The sequence below is a fragment of the Cupressus sempervirens genome, chromosome 1 (genome assembly GCF_028749045.1).
Source record: "Cupressus sempervirens isolate cs-2001-9-10 chromosome 1, ASM2874904v1, whole genome shotgun sequence".
Lineage (NCBI taxonomy): Eukaryota > Viridiplantae > Streptophyta > Pinopsida > Cupressales > Cupressaceae > Cupressus > Cupressus sempervirens.
Genome location: NC_143118.1, coordinates 733,818,985 through 733,837,120, shown reverse-complemented (window position 1 = coordinate 733,837,120; position 18,136 = coordinate 733,818,985). Strand labels below are relative to the sequence as shown.

Below are 18,136 nucleotides of genomic sequence, written 5' to 3'. Positions count from 1 at the left end.
TGAATGCTAAATTTTTGGAAATGCCCTCTTTCATTTCAATCATCTACTTTGAATAGATGAGTAAAGAATAATATTAATTGATTTTTCTTTTAAAATTCTTTAAAACCATTAGGAAAAATTGCAATAAATCAATTTAAAAATACCATTCAAATATTTAAAATGTATTTTAAAACTAAAAATTTAACATTGATTAATGTTTTCGTATCTTTCGAAAAAAAATACTAATATGATAAATTAGGCAAAAACTAGAGTCTCCTGCCTATAAGGCAGGGACTAATAAGCAACAAAATTTATAAGCATGGGGCCACACTCCACAAATAAATAAGTATTAAAATTATAGAGAAGGGATTACGAGCCAAAAAAAAAAAAAAACATAAACTTAGTAATCTATAAAAACCTACCCTTATAGCACTATCTTCAAGTACCCAACACTTTCAAATGACTTCCCACAACATATATTATGTATTGTTAATACCCGTAAAGCCAAAACCGTAACTTTAAAAAGTTAAATCAATGTTGCCAGCGAACGGATGATCCCCGGAGAATGATACGTGTCCTGCTCAACAATTACCTTTAATAACATTCGTGTCATTCATTTATTGCGACATAGAAGGCGCAACAGACGAGACGAGAGAATAGCAGAAAGCCCGCGGGGTAGACACTGCCGTGCCTGCTGGTAATGGCGGCAAATCTCTCGAAGCCTAGGAGCGCCTTGCTGAAGGTAATATTCGTTATTTTGAGTGTCTCAGACTGCAGATTGTAGAGTATATCTATCAAGATGGCACTTGAATTCAAGAGTCTCTTGCAAATTTCTGATGTACTTAAAGCAAAGGTGTATAAGGACGGTTTATTGTATGACAAATTAGATAGAAGATGAACTAAGCTTTTCTTTCTGTCATCTTCCCTATGGAATTCACTAGAATAAATCATCTTTGAATTTGTTGAAATACAGAGATGTTTTGAACAAGTGAAATATTTAAAAAAATTCGTCAACAAATTTTATTGTATAATATTTACACCTTGGACAAGCAGATTAAGCCTAACCCATCTTTGAAAGTTCTGCCAACATTGAATCATTTCGAAAATGTTTTAGAAGTTGTAAATTAGTAGTTTTATTACTGGCAGCATAGGAAGGAAATGGTGGGGCAAGTTCATGACGTATTTACCACTTTATGGCCCATGATCATCCATGTTGGAGGCCATTCACGTGATGGAAGACTGTAGATCATAAACAAAGAATTTTTATAGATTTGTGCAATGAAATTTACAGGCTTTTGATTGCCCTGTTATTTTAAGCTTCTTTTGTATTTTTTACTATTCTAAAACACTTGCAATAGATATTTAGGAGACTCTCAAAATAGAAGCAGCTTTACAGTCAACCCAGAGACATTACCGGAATAATTACCTTAAAAAAACAATGAACAAAACAAGTTTGAGCACCAAATCTGAGGCCACAAACAGAGTGAATCAGACCAAAGCTTCAAATAATTAAAACATTAATTTCTAAAAAGTTCCATCTCACTTGAAATTTTCAGTTCTTATGTATAATTTACCTGCCAAAACTTGAAAAAACCGAAACCAAAACACTGGAACAAAAAGTCGCTCGGCACTTAGCAACTGCTCTGGCATAAAGTTTTCGCTTTCAAAATGATGTTTACAATGGAATGGTTAACAATGTGCTACATCCTATTGATTTGGAGTTTGTTAATCAAAATATATAGCTGTGTCCGACATTTGCCTTGATAATTACAACAACACTTGCCGTTCTAATTAAATTAACTAGCTTTGTTCTTTTGTTTGTCGAAGGTGTGTTTTGGCATAAAGTTTTCGCTTTCAAAATGATGTTTACAATGGAATGGTTAACAATGTGCTACATCCTATTGATTTGGAGTTTGTTACTCAAAATATATAGCTGTGTCCGACATTTGCCTTGATAATTACAACAACACTTGCCGTTCTAATTAAATTAACTAGTTTTGTTCTTTTGTTTGTCGAAGCTGTGTTTTTTATTTTTCAATTCAATTAAGACCTTCCAAATCTATTGGCTTACACTTGCACCGTGTCCCGGGTGCAAGCGCTAGTATATAAATTTATATTAGATTTATATAAATCAAATGAGAATTAAAGCCATCAAGGACACGTACTGGAAAAAGTTACACGAACCTCAATGTCAGAGCGAGCATAATTTCATTCTCTCATCACTCTTGCACAGCCAGAAACTTCCATAGTGCAGAAATTTCTTAGTGCAGAAATTTCTTATCTTGCCAAGATTTTCGTTAATTTGCTATTAATTTAAAATGTTATGGTGAGTGTGACAGCTGATTCATTGTATTATACCAATTTTATTTTGCATCTATGTATTTTATTTCTCACAATAATTTATAATTATGTAATATTTTTATGCGTAGGAAAATCTGGTAGAATATGAAGATAGTGAGGAAGAAGGAGAATTTGCCCAAAAAGATAGCCTTCAAATGCACCAAGTATTACCTCTAAGACAAATAGCTCCCGACAAAATTGAAAATGAAGAATTTGTTCCCAGAATTACGTATGAAGATTTTTCTACAAATGCAAACCAGGTCTCGTTCTTCTTTGTTCTCTTTTATATTGTATAATGCAGTTTTACAGAGGTATTTTTTTAGATGCAATGTGCAATGGGCTGCCTTGTGGGAATCGCCCAGGTTCTATTATTATGAAATTTGTGTGAACAAATCTGAAATAGAAAATGTTTTAACTGTTAAGTTTCTAGGGATTTTATCAAATGAAGGGAGAATTAAGCATGCAAGAGAATAATAAGCTCTAGCTACAATTTCTGGAGTGTTAACCTAATTATGGTATGGGGGCCTTTTAAAATTAATTTAGCTGAGAGAAGTTAAGAGTCTTAAACATTTTATGTCCCATTACATCAATTTTCACAAATTTCACATAAATAAAATAGTTGAAACCTTATTATTGGACAATTATCATCGCCATTGTGTGGAAGGGATTTAAGGAACATCTTGCCGGTAAACTAATCCGATGATACATCAATTTGTCTTCTTCTACTACATTTTTATATTATAGAGACTATCATAAAGAAAATCAACAAAGTTTTGAACTGCTATGCAATTGTTATTTGAGTACAATTTATTTTAAACGAAGAGGTGGTCACTGCCCTTTTTTCATCAACGGTCTTATAATTAACATAATTTTTAATTTGAATTTGAAAAATAGTTGAGCAGCTATGACTTGAAAATTCAGATGTAGATAGAGAGGGGGATTGAAGTTATGCAGCCATTATCTGTAACCATTGCTTAACTACAAATTGGCCGTGTGGCTGTACATTTTGTCTTCCTTCCAATTTTCATTTACTTTTAAATTCGTTTTCAAATTTTGGTAATTAAAAAATATTAAATTAACATTGCTTAAATTAGAAAGGAAGAAAGATATTTCCAAACAAATAATAATTTTTGTAATAAGTGTTTACTAATCGACAGCATGACATCTTCAGATTAATACCTGGAGCACTTATCTTCTTGTAAGAGAGTTTGATGCAGCCATTTAAAAGTTAAAGCATCCGGGTTAGAGATTTTTAAGGTTTTATAGCTATTTTAAAAAAAAAAGTTTTTGTAGGAAGATTGCCAAGCTAAACCAATTTACTGAATGAAGCTCAAAAATGACATTTCTTTTCATTTGCACACTGTGTTCTTTAGAGTTGGTGCACCTAAGTTTTTGTTACATGCAAAACCTTTCATTCCATTTGCACAGTGTTTGTTTTAATTTCGTAACCCCATGTTTTGACCTTAGGGACATGCTTCAGAGTAAATTGGAACTTGCCAGTCCTACAGAGTATCTTGTAGAGTATCCTTAACAGCAATGACATGTAATTTAAGATTTTTGCTACTTATATAATTGCAACTAAAATTCTTGTACTGGAGTAAATTTAATTCCACTGATGAACTATTATTGTAAGATTTTACATTAGTGATCCCTCAGGAGCATACATCGATACTCCCCATTGGACTGCTAGGTTTGTTCATGTTTCCACTGGCCATAGAATTGTGCCCACCAAACTAAAATCATTCCTCTGGGTTTTAGTTTATTAGTCTATATTTTCTTGGAAATCCAAATAAGCAGCTTTCACAGAACAAGTCACCACAAACCCGGCCTTAGCTAGTGCAATCCTCCCATGTAGTGATTTTCTTAAATTTTTCAAAAAATGCCACAGAGTTAATTTTGGGAGCTTTGGCAGTGAAATGATTCCACAATATGGTAGTGTTTCATTGAGTTCTAGCATAAGGGACATAATTTTGGACATGGCAAAAAGTTTTCCAAGACGACCTTAAAAATATGTTAAACAAACTCCAAGCAGGAAAATCAATGAATTATTAAATACAGTGTACTGAGTTCTCAATGACAATTCTTTCTTTTTAGCTAGGGTTTTCTAGCTGTTTGTTTCTTTGAAAAGCGACATTTCTATACTGTTATGCACTAATTGGAGAAGGCTGTCCAGTCTTTAAAAAGTGGATGTCACCTTTAAGCCCCCAAGTTCTTGGGAAATTGGTGGCAGCACTTTGGCCAAGGGTATACATCTCTGAGGACCGTTATAAAATATTGTATCTGAGCTTCTGTTTTAAATTGTTTTGTTTGCAGCAGTTCTCAGCAGTGCTGTGCTAATAAAATTTGTAAGCTTATCTGCATACTTTCAGCATCCTTCTGCAGCCACAATAAATTTTATACTTCAGTCACTATCTCCTGTAAAATTGTCTTACACGAGATGGAGTTCTCATTCTGGTGCAGGAGCATCTAGGGTTTATTGTTGAAACCCTCAATTTTGGTTTGAAAACCCTTGAATGTGACCATGGATGTAATAAGGGCGAATAATAAGCCCATTATGATGTTTAGAACAAATTTGTTGGCACTTTGTTGATGTTGGGTCAGTCAGGATCTAAAAGTGGTCATAATTGTCTAAATGTGCATATACCCTTATATGGAGAGATGGCAATGATAGATGGGGTCATTTAGGTGTAGGAAGGGTTAAGAGATCATTAGATACTATTTTGCATCAAAAGGAAGGGACAATTGAAGGTTTGAGCAAAAGTTGCATGCAACTTGCAAAAATTGCATTGCAACTTTGCAAATGTTGCTCATGCAACTTTTTGCATTTTAAGTACAATAGTTATGGCCTCCTACGGTTAGTTAAGACATGGTTAGGAGTCTTGTTGATGTGTGTTTTACGACCAGCCAAACAATAGAACAAAATTCTGAAATATCTTATCCTCTCGAATAAAATCTCGTGTATGTTAAGATTGCTAGAAGATCATATGATGACTTCAAGGTTTCTTTAATGGCAAGTCTTCACTGTGGATAAGCTCAGTGTTGATGTGATTTTTTGATGATCACAAGGGGCCTCACGTATGTTTACTCAGATTCGTTTGAAGCCATATTGGATGTGGGAAATATCTAAAGATTTTGCAATGAAGTTCTTTTTTTGAGATTTTCACGAAGTATATGGAAATGAAATGGGACAGTGTTTAGGAATTCTATTCTAATCCTACGGGTAGTGATGACAACAAATGGTACTCTGCTGGACAAGTTCCTCAATTTACTAAGCTCCGCTTCGCCAAGTTATACTACAACTGCACGTGAACTGGTGCGATCTTCAAGGGTTATGCGAAAGATTTTCATACCACCACATACACCATCAAAAAAAATAATGTATATGAAAGATAGAAGTTAAACATATGCATGAAATGGGTTTAGGTTTACTTTGCACAATGATTTAGATTCACTAAAACGTCAAAAATATGAACCAAAGGAATTCATCAAAACACCATCGCATTCTCTATTGCAATCACAACACTTTGACTAAACTAAACTTAATCTAAATGAGGGAATTTAAGAGAACAAGCAAGCACCAAGACGCAACAAGGATTCACTAAGCTTCAATGAAAACTCTACATAACAACAATCTCAAAAAATCCTCCCTTTACAAATGAGAAGTGAGGCCTTTATATAGGTCCTCGATTACAACAGTTGGCCCAAACGAAAACAATAACTGATGGTCCATATCGTGCGACAGCAACCCTAATTAGGGTTAGGGAAAAGAAAAGGAATTTACATTAATACAATAAGGAATCCACCACCATAGTGAGTAATTAATGCCCACTATGCATGCTTGCATAAAAGAGAGTGGGGTACAATAAATGTCCACTATGCATGTCCATTACTTGATAAATGCCCAGTTTTCCTTAAATAGATTATTCTTGATTCCATTTTTTGAATGTGGAGAAGTTTGACATGGTGACCTTAACTCATCAGCAAAGATAATTAGGTGTCAAGAAATCATGATGGAGGCCGTGTAAGTTTGAGTCCTTTCCCGCTGCGTCATTTTGTAACTAAGATCCAACTTTGGCTGACTTTTTGAAAAATCTCTCCTCAAACATTCTCATCTTCCATGTACTTGCTTGGAAATTTATCTCCCTGAAATGGATTGGAATCTATCACCGATGATTATATCGCCTTAGAATTTCCTCACATAGAACTCCCTTGGCCGTGTTCTTGGATTTTTTGATTTGAACTTTGATCTTTGAACTGTGGATGCTTGGGATTGGATTAATCAATACTTGGATGTCTTTGATGCTGGGACCTGAGTTTAGGACTTGAGCGTCTTTCTTGAATTTCTAAAACTAGAGCTTTCTCTTCCTTTCTCTTGTAATGCTTTGAATTTATTCTTTTACACCTTTCTTATGTTTTCAAAGAATTTGCCTTCTTTTATCATCATCAATCATTTCTCCAATTATGGGTGCACTCTCGAAGTGGGTGAAATTTGAGATATGGAGGAGAAATTCTCCAACACTTAGCGATTTTTTCTTCCATGAAGGAGAAAGTTTCCAACACACTCATTTTTTCTTCCATGAAGGAGAAATTTCCAACACTTTGTCGATTTTTCTTCCGTGTAGGAGAAATTTACAAGGCTTGGGCATTTTTTCTTCAGTGAAGGAGAAATTTTCAAACACTTAGCCATTTTTTCTTCCACAAAGGAGAAATTTCCAACACTTAGTCGTTTTTCCTTCAATGAAGGAGAAATTTCCAACACTTAGCATTTTTTCCAAGATTCCTAGTTTCCTTTTCGGCAAAAAAATTGAGTGGTCATGGATTTTGTCCATGATGAAAAAGTTTTGCAACAACCTTTTTTTGCCAAGGTGGGATTTTTTGAGTGATCATGGATTTTTTCCATGATGGAAGAATTCTGCGATAACCATTTTTCTCCAAGGCGGATTTTTTAGTGATTATGGATTTTTTCCACAATGGAAGAATTCCGCAACAACCATTTTTTCTAGCTAGTATTTTTTGAGTGGTCATGAATTTTATCCATGATTGAAGAATTCTGCAACAATGATGCCGTGAGAATCCGGATGTACCCCAAAACGAGGTGATACAGAAACCAGCAAACAAACACCAATGTCTCAAGGACTTGCAGGCGTATACATCTCTCCCAACGTGCTGCCACCAATGTCCCAAGGACGTGGACATTGGCTGAGGGTATACATCTTTGAGGACCATTATAAAATATTGCATCTGAGCTTCTGTTTTAAATTGTTTTGTTTGCAGCAGTTCTCAGCAGTGCTTTGCTAATAAAATTAGTAAGCTTATCTCCATACTTTCAGCATCCTTCTGCAGCCGCAATAAATTTTCTACTTCAGTCACTATCTCCTAGTCATCTTTCCTATAAAATTGTCTTACACGAGATGGAGTTTTCATTCTGGTGCAAGAGCATCTAGGGTTTACCGTTGAAACCCTCAATTTTGGTTTGAAAACCCTTGAATGGGACTATGGATGTAATAAGGGTGAATAATAAGCCCATTATGATGTTTAGAACAAATTTGATGGCACTTTGTTGTGGTTGGGTCAGTCAGGATCTAAAGGTGGTCATAGTTTTCTAAATGTGCATATACCCTCATATGGAGATGGTAATGGTAGATGGGGTCTCAATTAGATGTAGGAAGGGTTAAGAGATCATTAGACACCATTGTGCATCAAAAGGAAGGGAGAATTGAAGGTTTGAGCAAAATTTGCATGCAACTTGCAAAAATCGCATTGCAACTTTGCAAATGTTGCTCATGCAACTTTTTGCATTTTAAGCACAAATAGTTATGGCCTCCTACGATTAGTTAAGACATGGTTAGGAGTCTTGTTGATATGTGTTTTACGACCCGCCAAACAATAGAACAAAATTTTGAAATATCTTATCCTCTTGAATAAAATCTCGTGTATGTTAAGATTGCTAGAAGATCATATGATGACTTAAGGTTCCTTTAATGTCAGGTCTTGACTGTGGATAAGCTCAGTGTTGATGTGATTTTTTGATGATCACAAGGGGCCTCACACATGTTTACTTAGATTCGTTTCAAGCCATATTGGATGTGGGAAATATTTAAAGATTTTGCAATGAAGTTCTTTTTTTGAGATTTTCACGAAGTATATGGAAATGAAATGGAACAGTGTTTAGGAATTCTATTCTAATCTTATGGGTAGTGATGACAACAAATGGTACTCTAGTGGACAAGTTCCTCAATTTACCAAGCTCCGCCTCGCCAAGTTATACTACAATTGCACGTGAACTGGTGCAATCTTGAAGGGTTATGCGAAAGATTTTCATACCACCACATACACCATCATAAAAAATAATGTATATGAAAGAAGTTAAGCATATGCATGAAATGGGTTTAGGTTGACTTTGCTCAATGATTTAGATTCACTAAAATGTCAAAAGTATGAACCAAAGGAATTCATCAAAACACCATCGCATTCTCTATTGCAATCACAACACTTTGACTAAACTAAACTTAATCTAAATGAGAAAATTTAAGAGAACAAGCAAGCACCAAGACACAACAAGGATTCACTAAGCTTCAATGAAAACTCTACGTAACAACAATCTCAAAAAATCCTCCCTTTACAAATAAGAAGTGAGGCCTTTATATAGGTCCTCGATTACAACAGTTGGCCCAAACGAAAACAATAACTGATGGTCCATATCGTGCCACAACAACCCTAATTAGGGTTAGGGAAAAGAAAAGGAATTTACATTAATACAGTAAGGAATCCACCACCATAGTGAGTAATTAATGCCCACTATGCATGCTTGCATAAAAGAGAGTGGGATACAATAAATGTCCACTATGCATGTCCATTACTTGATAAATGCCCAGTTTTCCTTAAATAGATTATTCTTGATTCCATTTTTTGAATGTGGAGAAGTTTGACATGGTGACCTTAACTCATCAGCAAAGATAATTAGGTGTCAAGAAATCATGATGGAGGCCGTGTAAGTTTGAGTCCTTTCCCGTTGCATCATTTTGTAACTAAGATCCAACTTTGGCTGACTTTTCGAAAAATCTCTCCTCAAACATTCTCATCTTCCATGTACTTGCTTGGAAATTTATCTCCCTGAAATGGATTGGAATCCATCACCGATGATTATATCACCTTAGAATTTCCTCACATAGAACTCCCTTGGCCATGTTCTTGGATTTTTGGATTTGAACTTTGAATGTTGGGATTGGATTAATCAATACTTGGATGTCTTTGATGCTGGGACCCGAGTTTGAGACTTGAGCGTCTTTCTTGAATTTATAAAACTAGAGCTTTCTCCTCCTTTCTCTTGTAACGCTTTGAATTTTTTTTTTACGCCTTTCTTATGTTTTCAAAGAATTTGCCTTATTTTATCATCATCAATCATTTATTCATTTACCCTCGCCTGTCGGTATCTCCATTACGCCTTCCTCAATGTCCATCTCTTTATCAGTTACAAGTACCTCAACCCCAGCGTTTGGTAAAACCTTGCGAGTAGGCTCTATCGTCACCTCCAGAACGATTGTCTGCATTGGTGGCAGATGTGCCTTTGCTACTGCCTTGGGAATAGCTGGTGTCTCCGTTGTGGGCTGAATTGCAATTGAAGCCGGAGTCATCACTATTGGCTGCCTGAATTGACCAAACCGCAGAATGCCATGTATACCTACAGGAACCAAGTGTGTCGTTGTTGAAAGTGCAGGCCGTAAGAATCTCAATGGTGTAGCTATAATTACTTCTACCTCCTTGTCCTCTTCCTCCTCCCCATTGGTCCCACTTTCCTCAGAAGAAGTCTCCTCATGACCATTGTCATTATTTCTGCTCTCCGGTCTTGGTCATTTCTGTCCGATCGTGGTCTTGGTGCCAAGTGTATCAACATGTCTCCACTGCATGATTGGGGGTTTGCCTGGTGGGAGTGGTCCCGGTTTGGCCTCCCATATATCGTTGGGGATCATCCGCTTTGTTGCCTCCAAGAATAGCCCGATGGCATAATGCGACATGTAGAATGTCTTGTGTTGTAATGTCATAAATTCATACATCCATTCTACCAACAGTGCAGCCCAATTGTACACTCTTCCATGCAGAATCCCATTCGTCATCGCCACTTGTGGGAATGAAATGTTTGAGGTGCGGCTAGAGCCTGTGAGGCGACTCTTGACAATGCCAGTGACCTTCCTGCACGTTGGATTTCTTTAATCCTCTACCCCTTGACGTGTCTGTGAGAGCTTCTTGCTCCACCTGCGTTAGATCCCCACATACCTGCTGTATCAATTGTCTCTACCTCCCGACTCAACTTTTTTGGTTTGTTATCTATTTTCTTTCCCCCTTGTGCATGACCAGGTATCCCGCATACCCGTGTGAAGTCCGCCGGCCTGAATGATATCACCAAGTTGCAACCAAGGTAAGGAAACGTACTGGTTCGAGAGAACCTATCATACGTTTCTATCATGAGGCATAAAAACCCTTCATAATCTCTGATACATAATACAGGCATTTGTATTACCCACTCAACCTGTGGCTTTTGAATGATAGCCTTCACTGGATGGTTATTAGGTGTCTCCTACCACCACTTCCTGCATTCTGCTCCATTCAATCCTTCAAATGAGGTGTGGGATAATCCGAAGCAGCCGACTGTATTGGTTGCTTCACTTTCTTTTTGCTTTGTCTTGTACTTGTTCCTCTTGCTACATGGACTTCGGATGGCAAAGTCTTTACATTCCTGTTCATGGCTACAGTCGTTGCTGAATCTTCGTCCAATTAATTTTTTCAGGCTCTCTTGCCGGTTGAATGCATAATTGTCACCTTTTTGTCGTTTTGCTCGAATTAAAAGCAAAAATCCGTTACATCAGTTACCTCCCTCCGTACAATGTTATTTTGAAGTTCCTTCTCTTGTCTTTGGCGCCCATATGGATCCGTACGGCTCTTGCTTCCTTGAAAATTACGGTTCCTACTTCCTCCTTCCTTGAATGCTTTGGTACGACCTCTCTATCCTTCAATTTGTCATATATTCCAGCCAGCTTCGCTTTAGTGCCTTTGAACGGTGACTTTATTAATGTACCTCTATTCGTTCGATCTCTGAGAATTAGTGGATGACCTTCTATTTGTGTCGTATGGTGATCCCTCTTATTATATCACAGCTTCACTCCTTATGGTGTATGGTGACATGATGTAGTGCTTCTGTAATGGCCTTACGACAATGGCCTATCCTTTATAGCTTGGCCATATGGTGCTTTTCCTAGGCCATATGGATTACCGTACTATAATTGTGTTTCTGCTCTTGTGTTGTATGGTCATGTAGTGTTCTTGTCGTTTTCTTTCACCATCTCCCTTGCTGTACGGTGTGTCAGTGTACCATCTGTACTTTTTGTACTCCTCTGCTTGGCCATATGGTCCACTACATTCCCCTTTCGTGCTCCTTAAATCTGTACGTCCGCACGGCCGTATAGTTTGTTTCTTTTGTGCCTTGGTGGCTCCTTGTTTTATTGTCTTCCTTGTATCGTACTATCATACGACCAAGTCACGCCTTTATGTTTTGTATCAAGGCCGTATGGTGTCTCTCTTTTACTTGCTCTTTACAATGCTTCCCATGTGTTGTATGACCGTATGGTTGCCTATTGTCTGCCTGTTGCTGTACGATGAGTTCCTCCTTTCTACTGCATGACCGTACGGTGAGTTCTATCCACGTTCTCAGCTGGCCGTACAATACCTCTTCACAATCTTAGTTGACCGTATGGTGAGCTTATATGACTTTTGTGCTTCCTTAAATGTTCTTATGTTTCCTATCCAAGACCGTATGCTCTGAATCCATATTTCCTTATTAATCTTTATCTCTTTTCTTCAACTTACTCTAAAAAAATTTAATATTTTATTTTACACTTTATTTTGCATATATACATTAATATTTATTATTTATACTATCTCTTAGTTGTTTGTCCGCAGGGGCGCGCTATTACTTTTGTGATAGATTTTCGACTTCGACCCATTTACTGCATTGCCCACTTCCTTCCCATCGAGCGTCCATAATTTGATTGCTCCATTATCACCAACTTCGCGGATTTTGTACGGTCCTACCCATTTTATTTTGAACTTTCCTGGTTTGATCTCATTTCGCCCATTATACTTCAAAACTAACTGGTCCGGTTAAAATTTATTCAATTTTAAATGCTTGTCATGCCATACCTTATGCCTATTTTGTCTAACTTCTGTGGCCCATTGTGTCTACAGTGGTCGCTCATCCAAATTATTCAAGTTATACAATCTCTCCCTCAAGCTTTCCATATCGCCCAATTTGTTCTTAATCACGATCCTTAAATTTGGTACCATGAGCTCTGTCGGTACCGTTGCCCCCTGTCCATACATCAACTAAACCTTATATGAAGTGCGGTACACCCATAATGCTGATGGTAGTTTTTCTTCCCTATCTTCTCCTTCGATTGCACAAGATTTATAAATCACCCCGACCAAGATCTTATTCGTAGCTTCTGCTTGGCCGTTGGTTCTCGGGTAGTATGGGCTCGACAGTGAATGATAAATTTTGAACTCGGTAGCGAGCAGTAGGATCACATGATTGACAAAGTGTCCTCCTTGGTTGCTTGTCAAATGCAGTGGAATCCCATACTTGGTGATGATTTGCTCATAAATAAATTTAGTTGTGCTCACCATAGAGTTGTCTGGTAGTGCGCATACCTCCACCCACTTGGTCAGGTATTCTGTCGCCACCACGATGTACCTACACCTTATAGTTTTACTTACCTTAAGGGGTCTGACAAAGTCCAATCCCCATCTTTCAAAGAGCTTCTATGCGTGCGAAGGACTTAGAGGCATGAAGTCCCTCTTCAGTGGTTTTCTAGCTCTCTGACATGTGTCGCATGTAACAACCCACTCCCTGGCATTGTGGTGCACAGTTAGCCACCATAAACCTGCTAGAAGTATCTTCCGCGAGTTGTGTTTGGCCCCATGTGTCCTCCTGCTGGTCCCTCATGCGCTTCCTTCAACACCTTCGAAATTTCCTCCTCCAAAACGCATCGCCTTAGAATTTGATTGGGTCCCATTTTGTACAGTAACTTGTTGATCAACTGAAATGTTCGGCTCCTTAGCACCAGTTTGCTTCTCTTGTTTGGTGACATCTCTTGAGGAATTTGGCTTGTCAAAAGGTATCTTTCAATAAGCGAATACTAGGATGGTAGTACAGTAATCTAAAATAGCTGCGCATTAGGAAAATCATCGTTGATCCCCTCTTGCGGCTCTCCTGATTTTATCCTCGACAAGTGATCTGCACTCACATGACTTTTTCCTGGTAGCACCACAATCTTGAATGTGAATTCCTGCAATAATAATAATCATTGACTTATCCTTCCCTGGATGATTGGCTTATTTATGAGATATTGCAGTGCTAGATGACCTACATAGAATACAAATGGCGTCGCTAATAAATAATGTTTGAATTTTTGTATTGTGTACACCATCCCCAGTCCTTCTTACTCCGTCGTACTGTAATTTTTCTTTGCTTTAGATAATAGTCTACTTGCAAAATATACCGGATAGTCCAATCTGTCGTCATCTGTCCGTGCTAGTGTTGCTCCAATTGCGTAGTTTGATGCATCAACATAAACATGAAACTCCTTATTCCAGTTTGGATAGGTTAGAATCGGTGTTGTGGCCAATCTTGTTTTCAATCCATCGAAAGCTTCATTCTGCTCCGCTTCCCATTTATAAGGTTCGCGTTTGCATGTTAGCTTGTCCAGTAGGTAGGATATCTTTGCAAAGTTCTTGATAAACCTCTAGTAGTATCCAATGTGTCTGAGGAACGATTTTACTTCTGATACATCCGTCGACGGTGGCATATCCAAAATTACGCAAACTTTGTTAGGATCTGTTTTCAACCCTGCTTTGTAGACTGTGTCCTAGTAGCTTCCCTTGTGGTACCATAAACCTGCACTTCTTCGGATTTAGTGCCAGTCTCGCTCGTCTGCATCTCTCCTTGCATTCTTCGAGTGCTGTTACATGTTTATCCTTTGCACTAAAAATTGACCAATCATCCAGAAACGCTTTAAAGTTTTCAACAGACATTTTATCAAATATGTGTAAGATAATTCTCTGGAACGATTCCGGAGCATTACACAGTCTAAATAATATCCTATTGTAGGCATATACTCCATCTTCCACTATGAATGCTGTTTTTAATCTGTCTTCTTCGTCGATGGATATTTGGTTGTATCCGGAGAACCCATCCATGAATGAATAAATCTCATGCCCTGCAACTTCTTTTGAAATGCTATCGGTGAATGGTATTGGAAACGGATCTTTGATCGTTACCGCATTTAGGCATCGAAAGTCTACGCATATTCTTATCTATGTGGTGTCTTTTTTCAGAGATATCACAATCAGTGATACCCACTCACTCGTCTACACTCTAAAAATAATTCTTGCTTTCAGCATTGATCGATCTCATCAATGACCCATGCAGCATAATATTTGCTCATCCGGTACGGTCACTTCCATACGGTATTGCACCTTCTATCAATGGTATTCGGTGGACACATAATTCTGGTGGCACTCCTTTTAGATCTGTGTCCATGCGAAGACGTACTTGTACTCCATAAATATTTTGAATGCTGCTGCCTTCAGGATTGGATTCCAATCATCTCCTATAAGGATATTTTTCGGATTGGCTTCATCTCCTAAGTTCATTGTTTTAACAGTAGGCTCTTCATACTTTATAGGTTTGTCATCACTAAATGTATGCGCCGATGTTTCATCTACATGTGCTTCTCCCTCCTTCATTTCACTATACTCCTTTGGAAACTCGTTCCCTTCTTTTCCCTCTTCTACTCCCAACATGTTACAGCTCAGAAAGAGCTCGTAATTCTCCATCTGCTAGTGGAGTAGGCCGTTCACCGAGTCTAGGTTGTCATTATTTGACCCTCCTAATCTCAATACTCCTTCGTCTGGTTTCATTCTCTTCTTTCCTTCATTGTCACCTTTGCCTTCACCTTCGTAATCTGATGATGTTGCCTATTCACCTACCATATGTGTGTGCAGGTCGATTATAAATCTTTGGCCTCTGCATTCCATGGATAGGGTATTTCGTAGGTGAGGAGGTTGAAAATTTAAAACACAGATGGTAGGTGAGGAGGCAGCGTCGTCAAATTCCAAAGGTGAAGGTGAAGGTGATGATGAAGGAAAGAAGAGAATGGATCTAGATGGAGTAATGAGATTAGAAGGAGGGTCGAATGATGACGACCTAGACTTGGTGAACGGCCTACTCCATTGGCAAATGGAGGATTACGAGCTCTTTTCGAGCTGGAACATGTTGGGAGTAGAAGAGGGAAAAGAAGGGAACGAGTTTCCAAAGGAGTATAGTGAAGTGAAGGAAGGAGAAGCACATGTAGATGAAACATCGGCGCATACGTTTAGTGATGACAAACCTATAAAGTATTAAGAGCCTACTGTTAAAACAATGAACTTGGGAGATGAAGCCAATCCGAAAAATATCCTTGTGGGAGATGATTGGAATCCAGTCCTGAAGGCAGCAGCGTTCAAAATATTTATGGAGTTCAAGTACGTCTTCGCATGGACATATAAAGATTTAAAAGGAGTGCCACCAAAATTATGTGTCCACCGAATACCATTGATAGGTGTAGTACCGTACGGAAGTGGCCATACCAGATGAGCAAAAATTATGCCGCACGGGTCATTGATGAGATTGATCGATGCTGAAAGCAAGAATTATTTTTAGAGTGCAGACGAGTGAGTGGGTATCACCGATTGTGATATCTCTAGAAAAGGACACCACATAGATAAGAATATGCATAGACTTTCGATGCCTAAATGCGGTAACGATCAAAGATCCGTTTCCAATACCATTCATCGTTAGCATTCTGGAAGAAGTTGCGGGGCATGAGATTTATTCATTCATAGATGGGTTCTCTGGATACAACTATATATTCATCGATGAAGAAGATAGATTGAAAACAACATTCATAGTGGAAGATGTAGTATACGCCTACAATAGGATGTCGTTTGGACTGTGTAATGCTCCAACAATATTCCAAAAAATTTGGACTGTGTAATGCTCCAACAATATTCCAAAAAATTATCTTACACATATTTGATAAAATGTCTGTTGGAAACTTTAAAGCATTTCTGGATGATTGGTCAATTTTTAGCGCAGAGGATAAACATATAACAACACTTGGGGAATGCATGGAGAGATGTAGATGGGCGAGACTGACACTGAATTCGAAGAAGTGCAAGTTCATGGCACCACAAGGGAAGCTACTAGGACATAGTTTGCAAAGCAGGGTTGAAGACGAATCCTGACAAAGTTTACGTAATTTTGGATATGCCACCATGGACGGATGTATCAGAGTAAAATCATTCCTTGGACACATTGGATATTGCCGGAGGTTTATCAAGAACTTTGCGAAGATATCGTATTCGCTAGACAAGCTAACCTGCAAAGGCGAGCCTTATAAACGGGAAGCGGAGCAAAATGAAGCTTTTGATGGATTGAAAACAAGATTGGCCGCAACACCGATTCTAACCTATCCGAACTGGGATAAGGAGTTTCATGTTAATGTTGATGCATCGAACTATGCAATTGGAGCAACACTGGCACAGACAAGTGACTACGGATTGGACCATCCGGTATATTTTGCAAGTAGACTATTATCTAAAGCAGAGAAAAATTATAGTACGATAGAGCGAGAAGCACTGGGGATGGTGTATGCATTACAAAAATTTAGACATTATATATTGGCGACATCATTTGTATTCTATGTAGATTATCTGACACTATTATATCTTGTAAATAAACCGATCATCCAGGGAAGGATAAGTCAATGGTTATTATTATTGTAGGAATTCACATTCAAGATTGTGGTACAGCCAAGAAAAAGTCATGCAAGTGCGGATCACTTGTCGAGGATAAAATTAGGAGAGCCATCGGAGGGGGTTAACTATGATTTTCCAGACGCGCAACTATTTCAGATTACCATACTACCATCCTGGTATACGTGTATTAGAGAATACATTTCGACGGGCCAATTTCCTGGGGAGATGTCGCCGAACAAGAGAAGGAAACTGGTGCTAAGGAGCCAAACATTTCAGTTGATCAACGGGTACTGTACAAAATGGGACCTAATCAAATTTTAAGGCGATGCGTTCTGGAGGAAGAAATTTCGAAGGTGTTGAAGGAAGCACATGAGGGAGCAGCAGGAGGACACATGGAGCTAGACACAACTGCGCGAAAGATACTTCTGGTAAGGTTATGGTGGCCAACCGTGCACAATGACGCCAGGAAGTGGGTTGTTGCATGCGACACATGTTAGAGAGTTGGAAAACCACCGAAGAGGGACTTCATCCCTTTGGATCCTTTACACATGTAGGAGCTCTATGAAAGATAGGGATTGGATTTTGTCGGACCCCTTAAGGTAAGTAAAACTAAATGGTGCAGGTACATTGTGGTGGCAACGGAATACCTAACCAAGTGGGTGGAGGCACACGCACTACCAGACAACTCTGCGGTGAGCACAACTAAATTTATTTATGAGCAAATCAGCACCAGGTAGGGGATTCCACTGTAATTGACAAGCGACCGGGGAGGACACTTTGTCAATCATGTCATATGACTGCTCACTACCGAGTTCAAAATTTATCATTCACTGTCGAGTCTGTACTACTTGAGAGCCAACGGACAAGTAGAAGCTACGAATAAGGTCTTGGTCGGGGTGATTTATAAATCTTGTGCAGTCGAGGGAGAAGATTGGGAAGAAAAACTACCATCAACATTATGGGCGTA

General features: G+C 38.3%; 1 protein-coding gene across 1 annotated transcript in view; it reads left to right on the top strand.

Moving 5' to 3' along the window:
• The first annotated feature begins 604 nt into the window (after nucleotides 1-604).
• Nucleotides 605-18,136, top strand: part of LOC149580018 (DNA (cytosine-5)-methyltransferase DRM2-like) — a 139,303-nt gene continuing 121,771 nt past the window's right edge. The window contains exons 1-2 of the mRNA XM_089788410.1: nucleotides 605-721; nucleotides 2,409-2,579. Of these exons, the coding sequence (XP_089644536.1) occupies nucleotides 680-721; nucleotides 2,409-2,579 (213 nt within the window). The 5' untranslated portion in view covers nucleotides 605-679. The remainder of the gene's footprint in view (nucleotides 722-2,408; nucleotides 2,580-18,136) is intronic.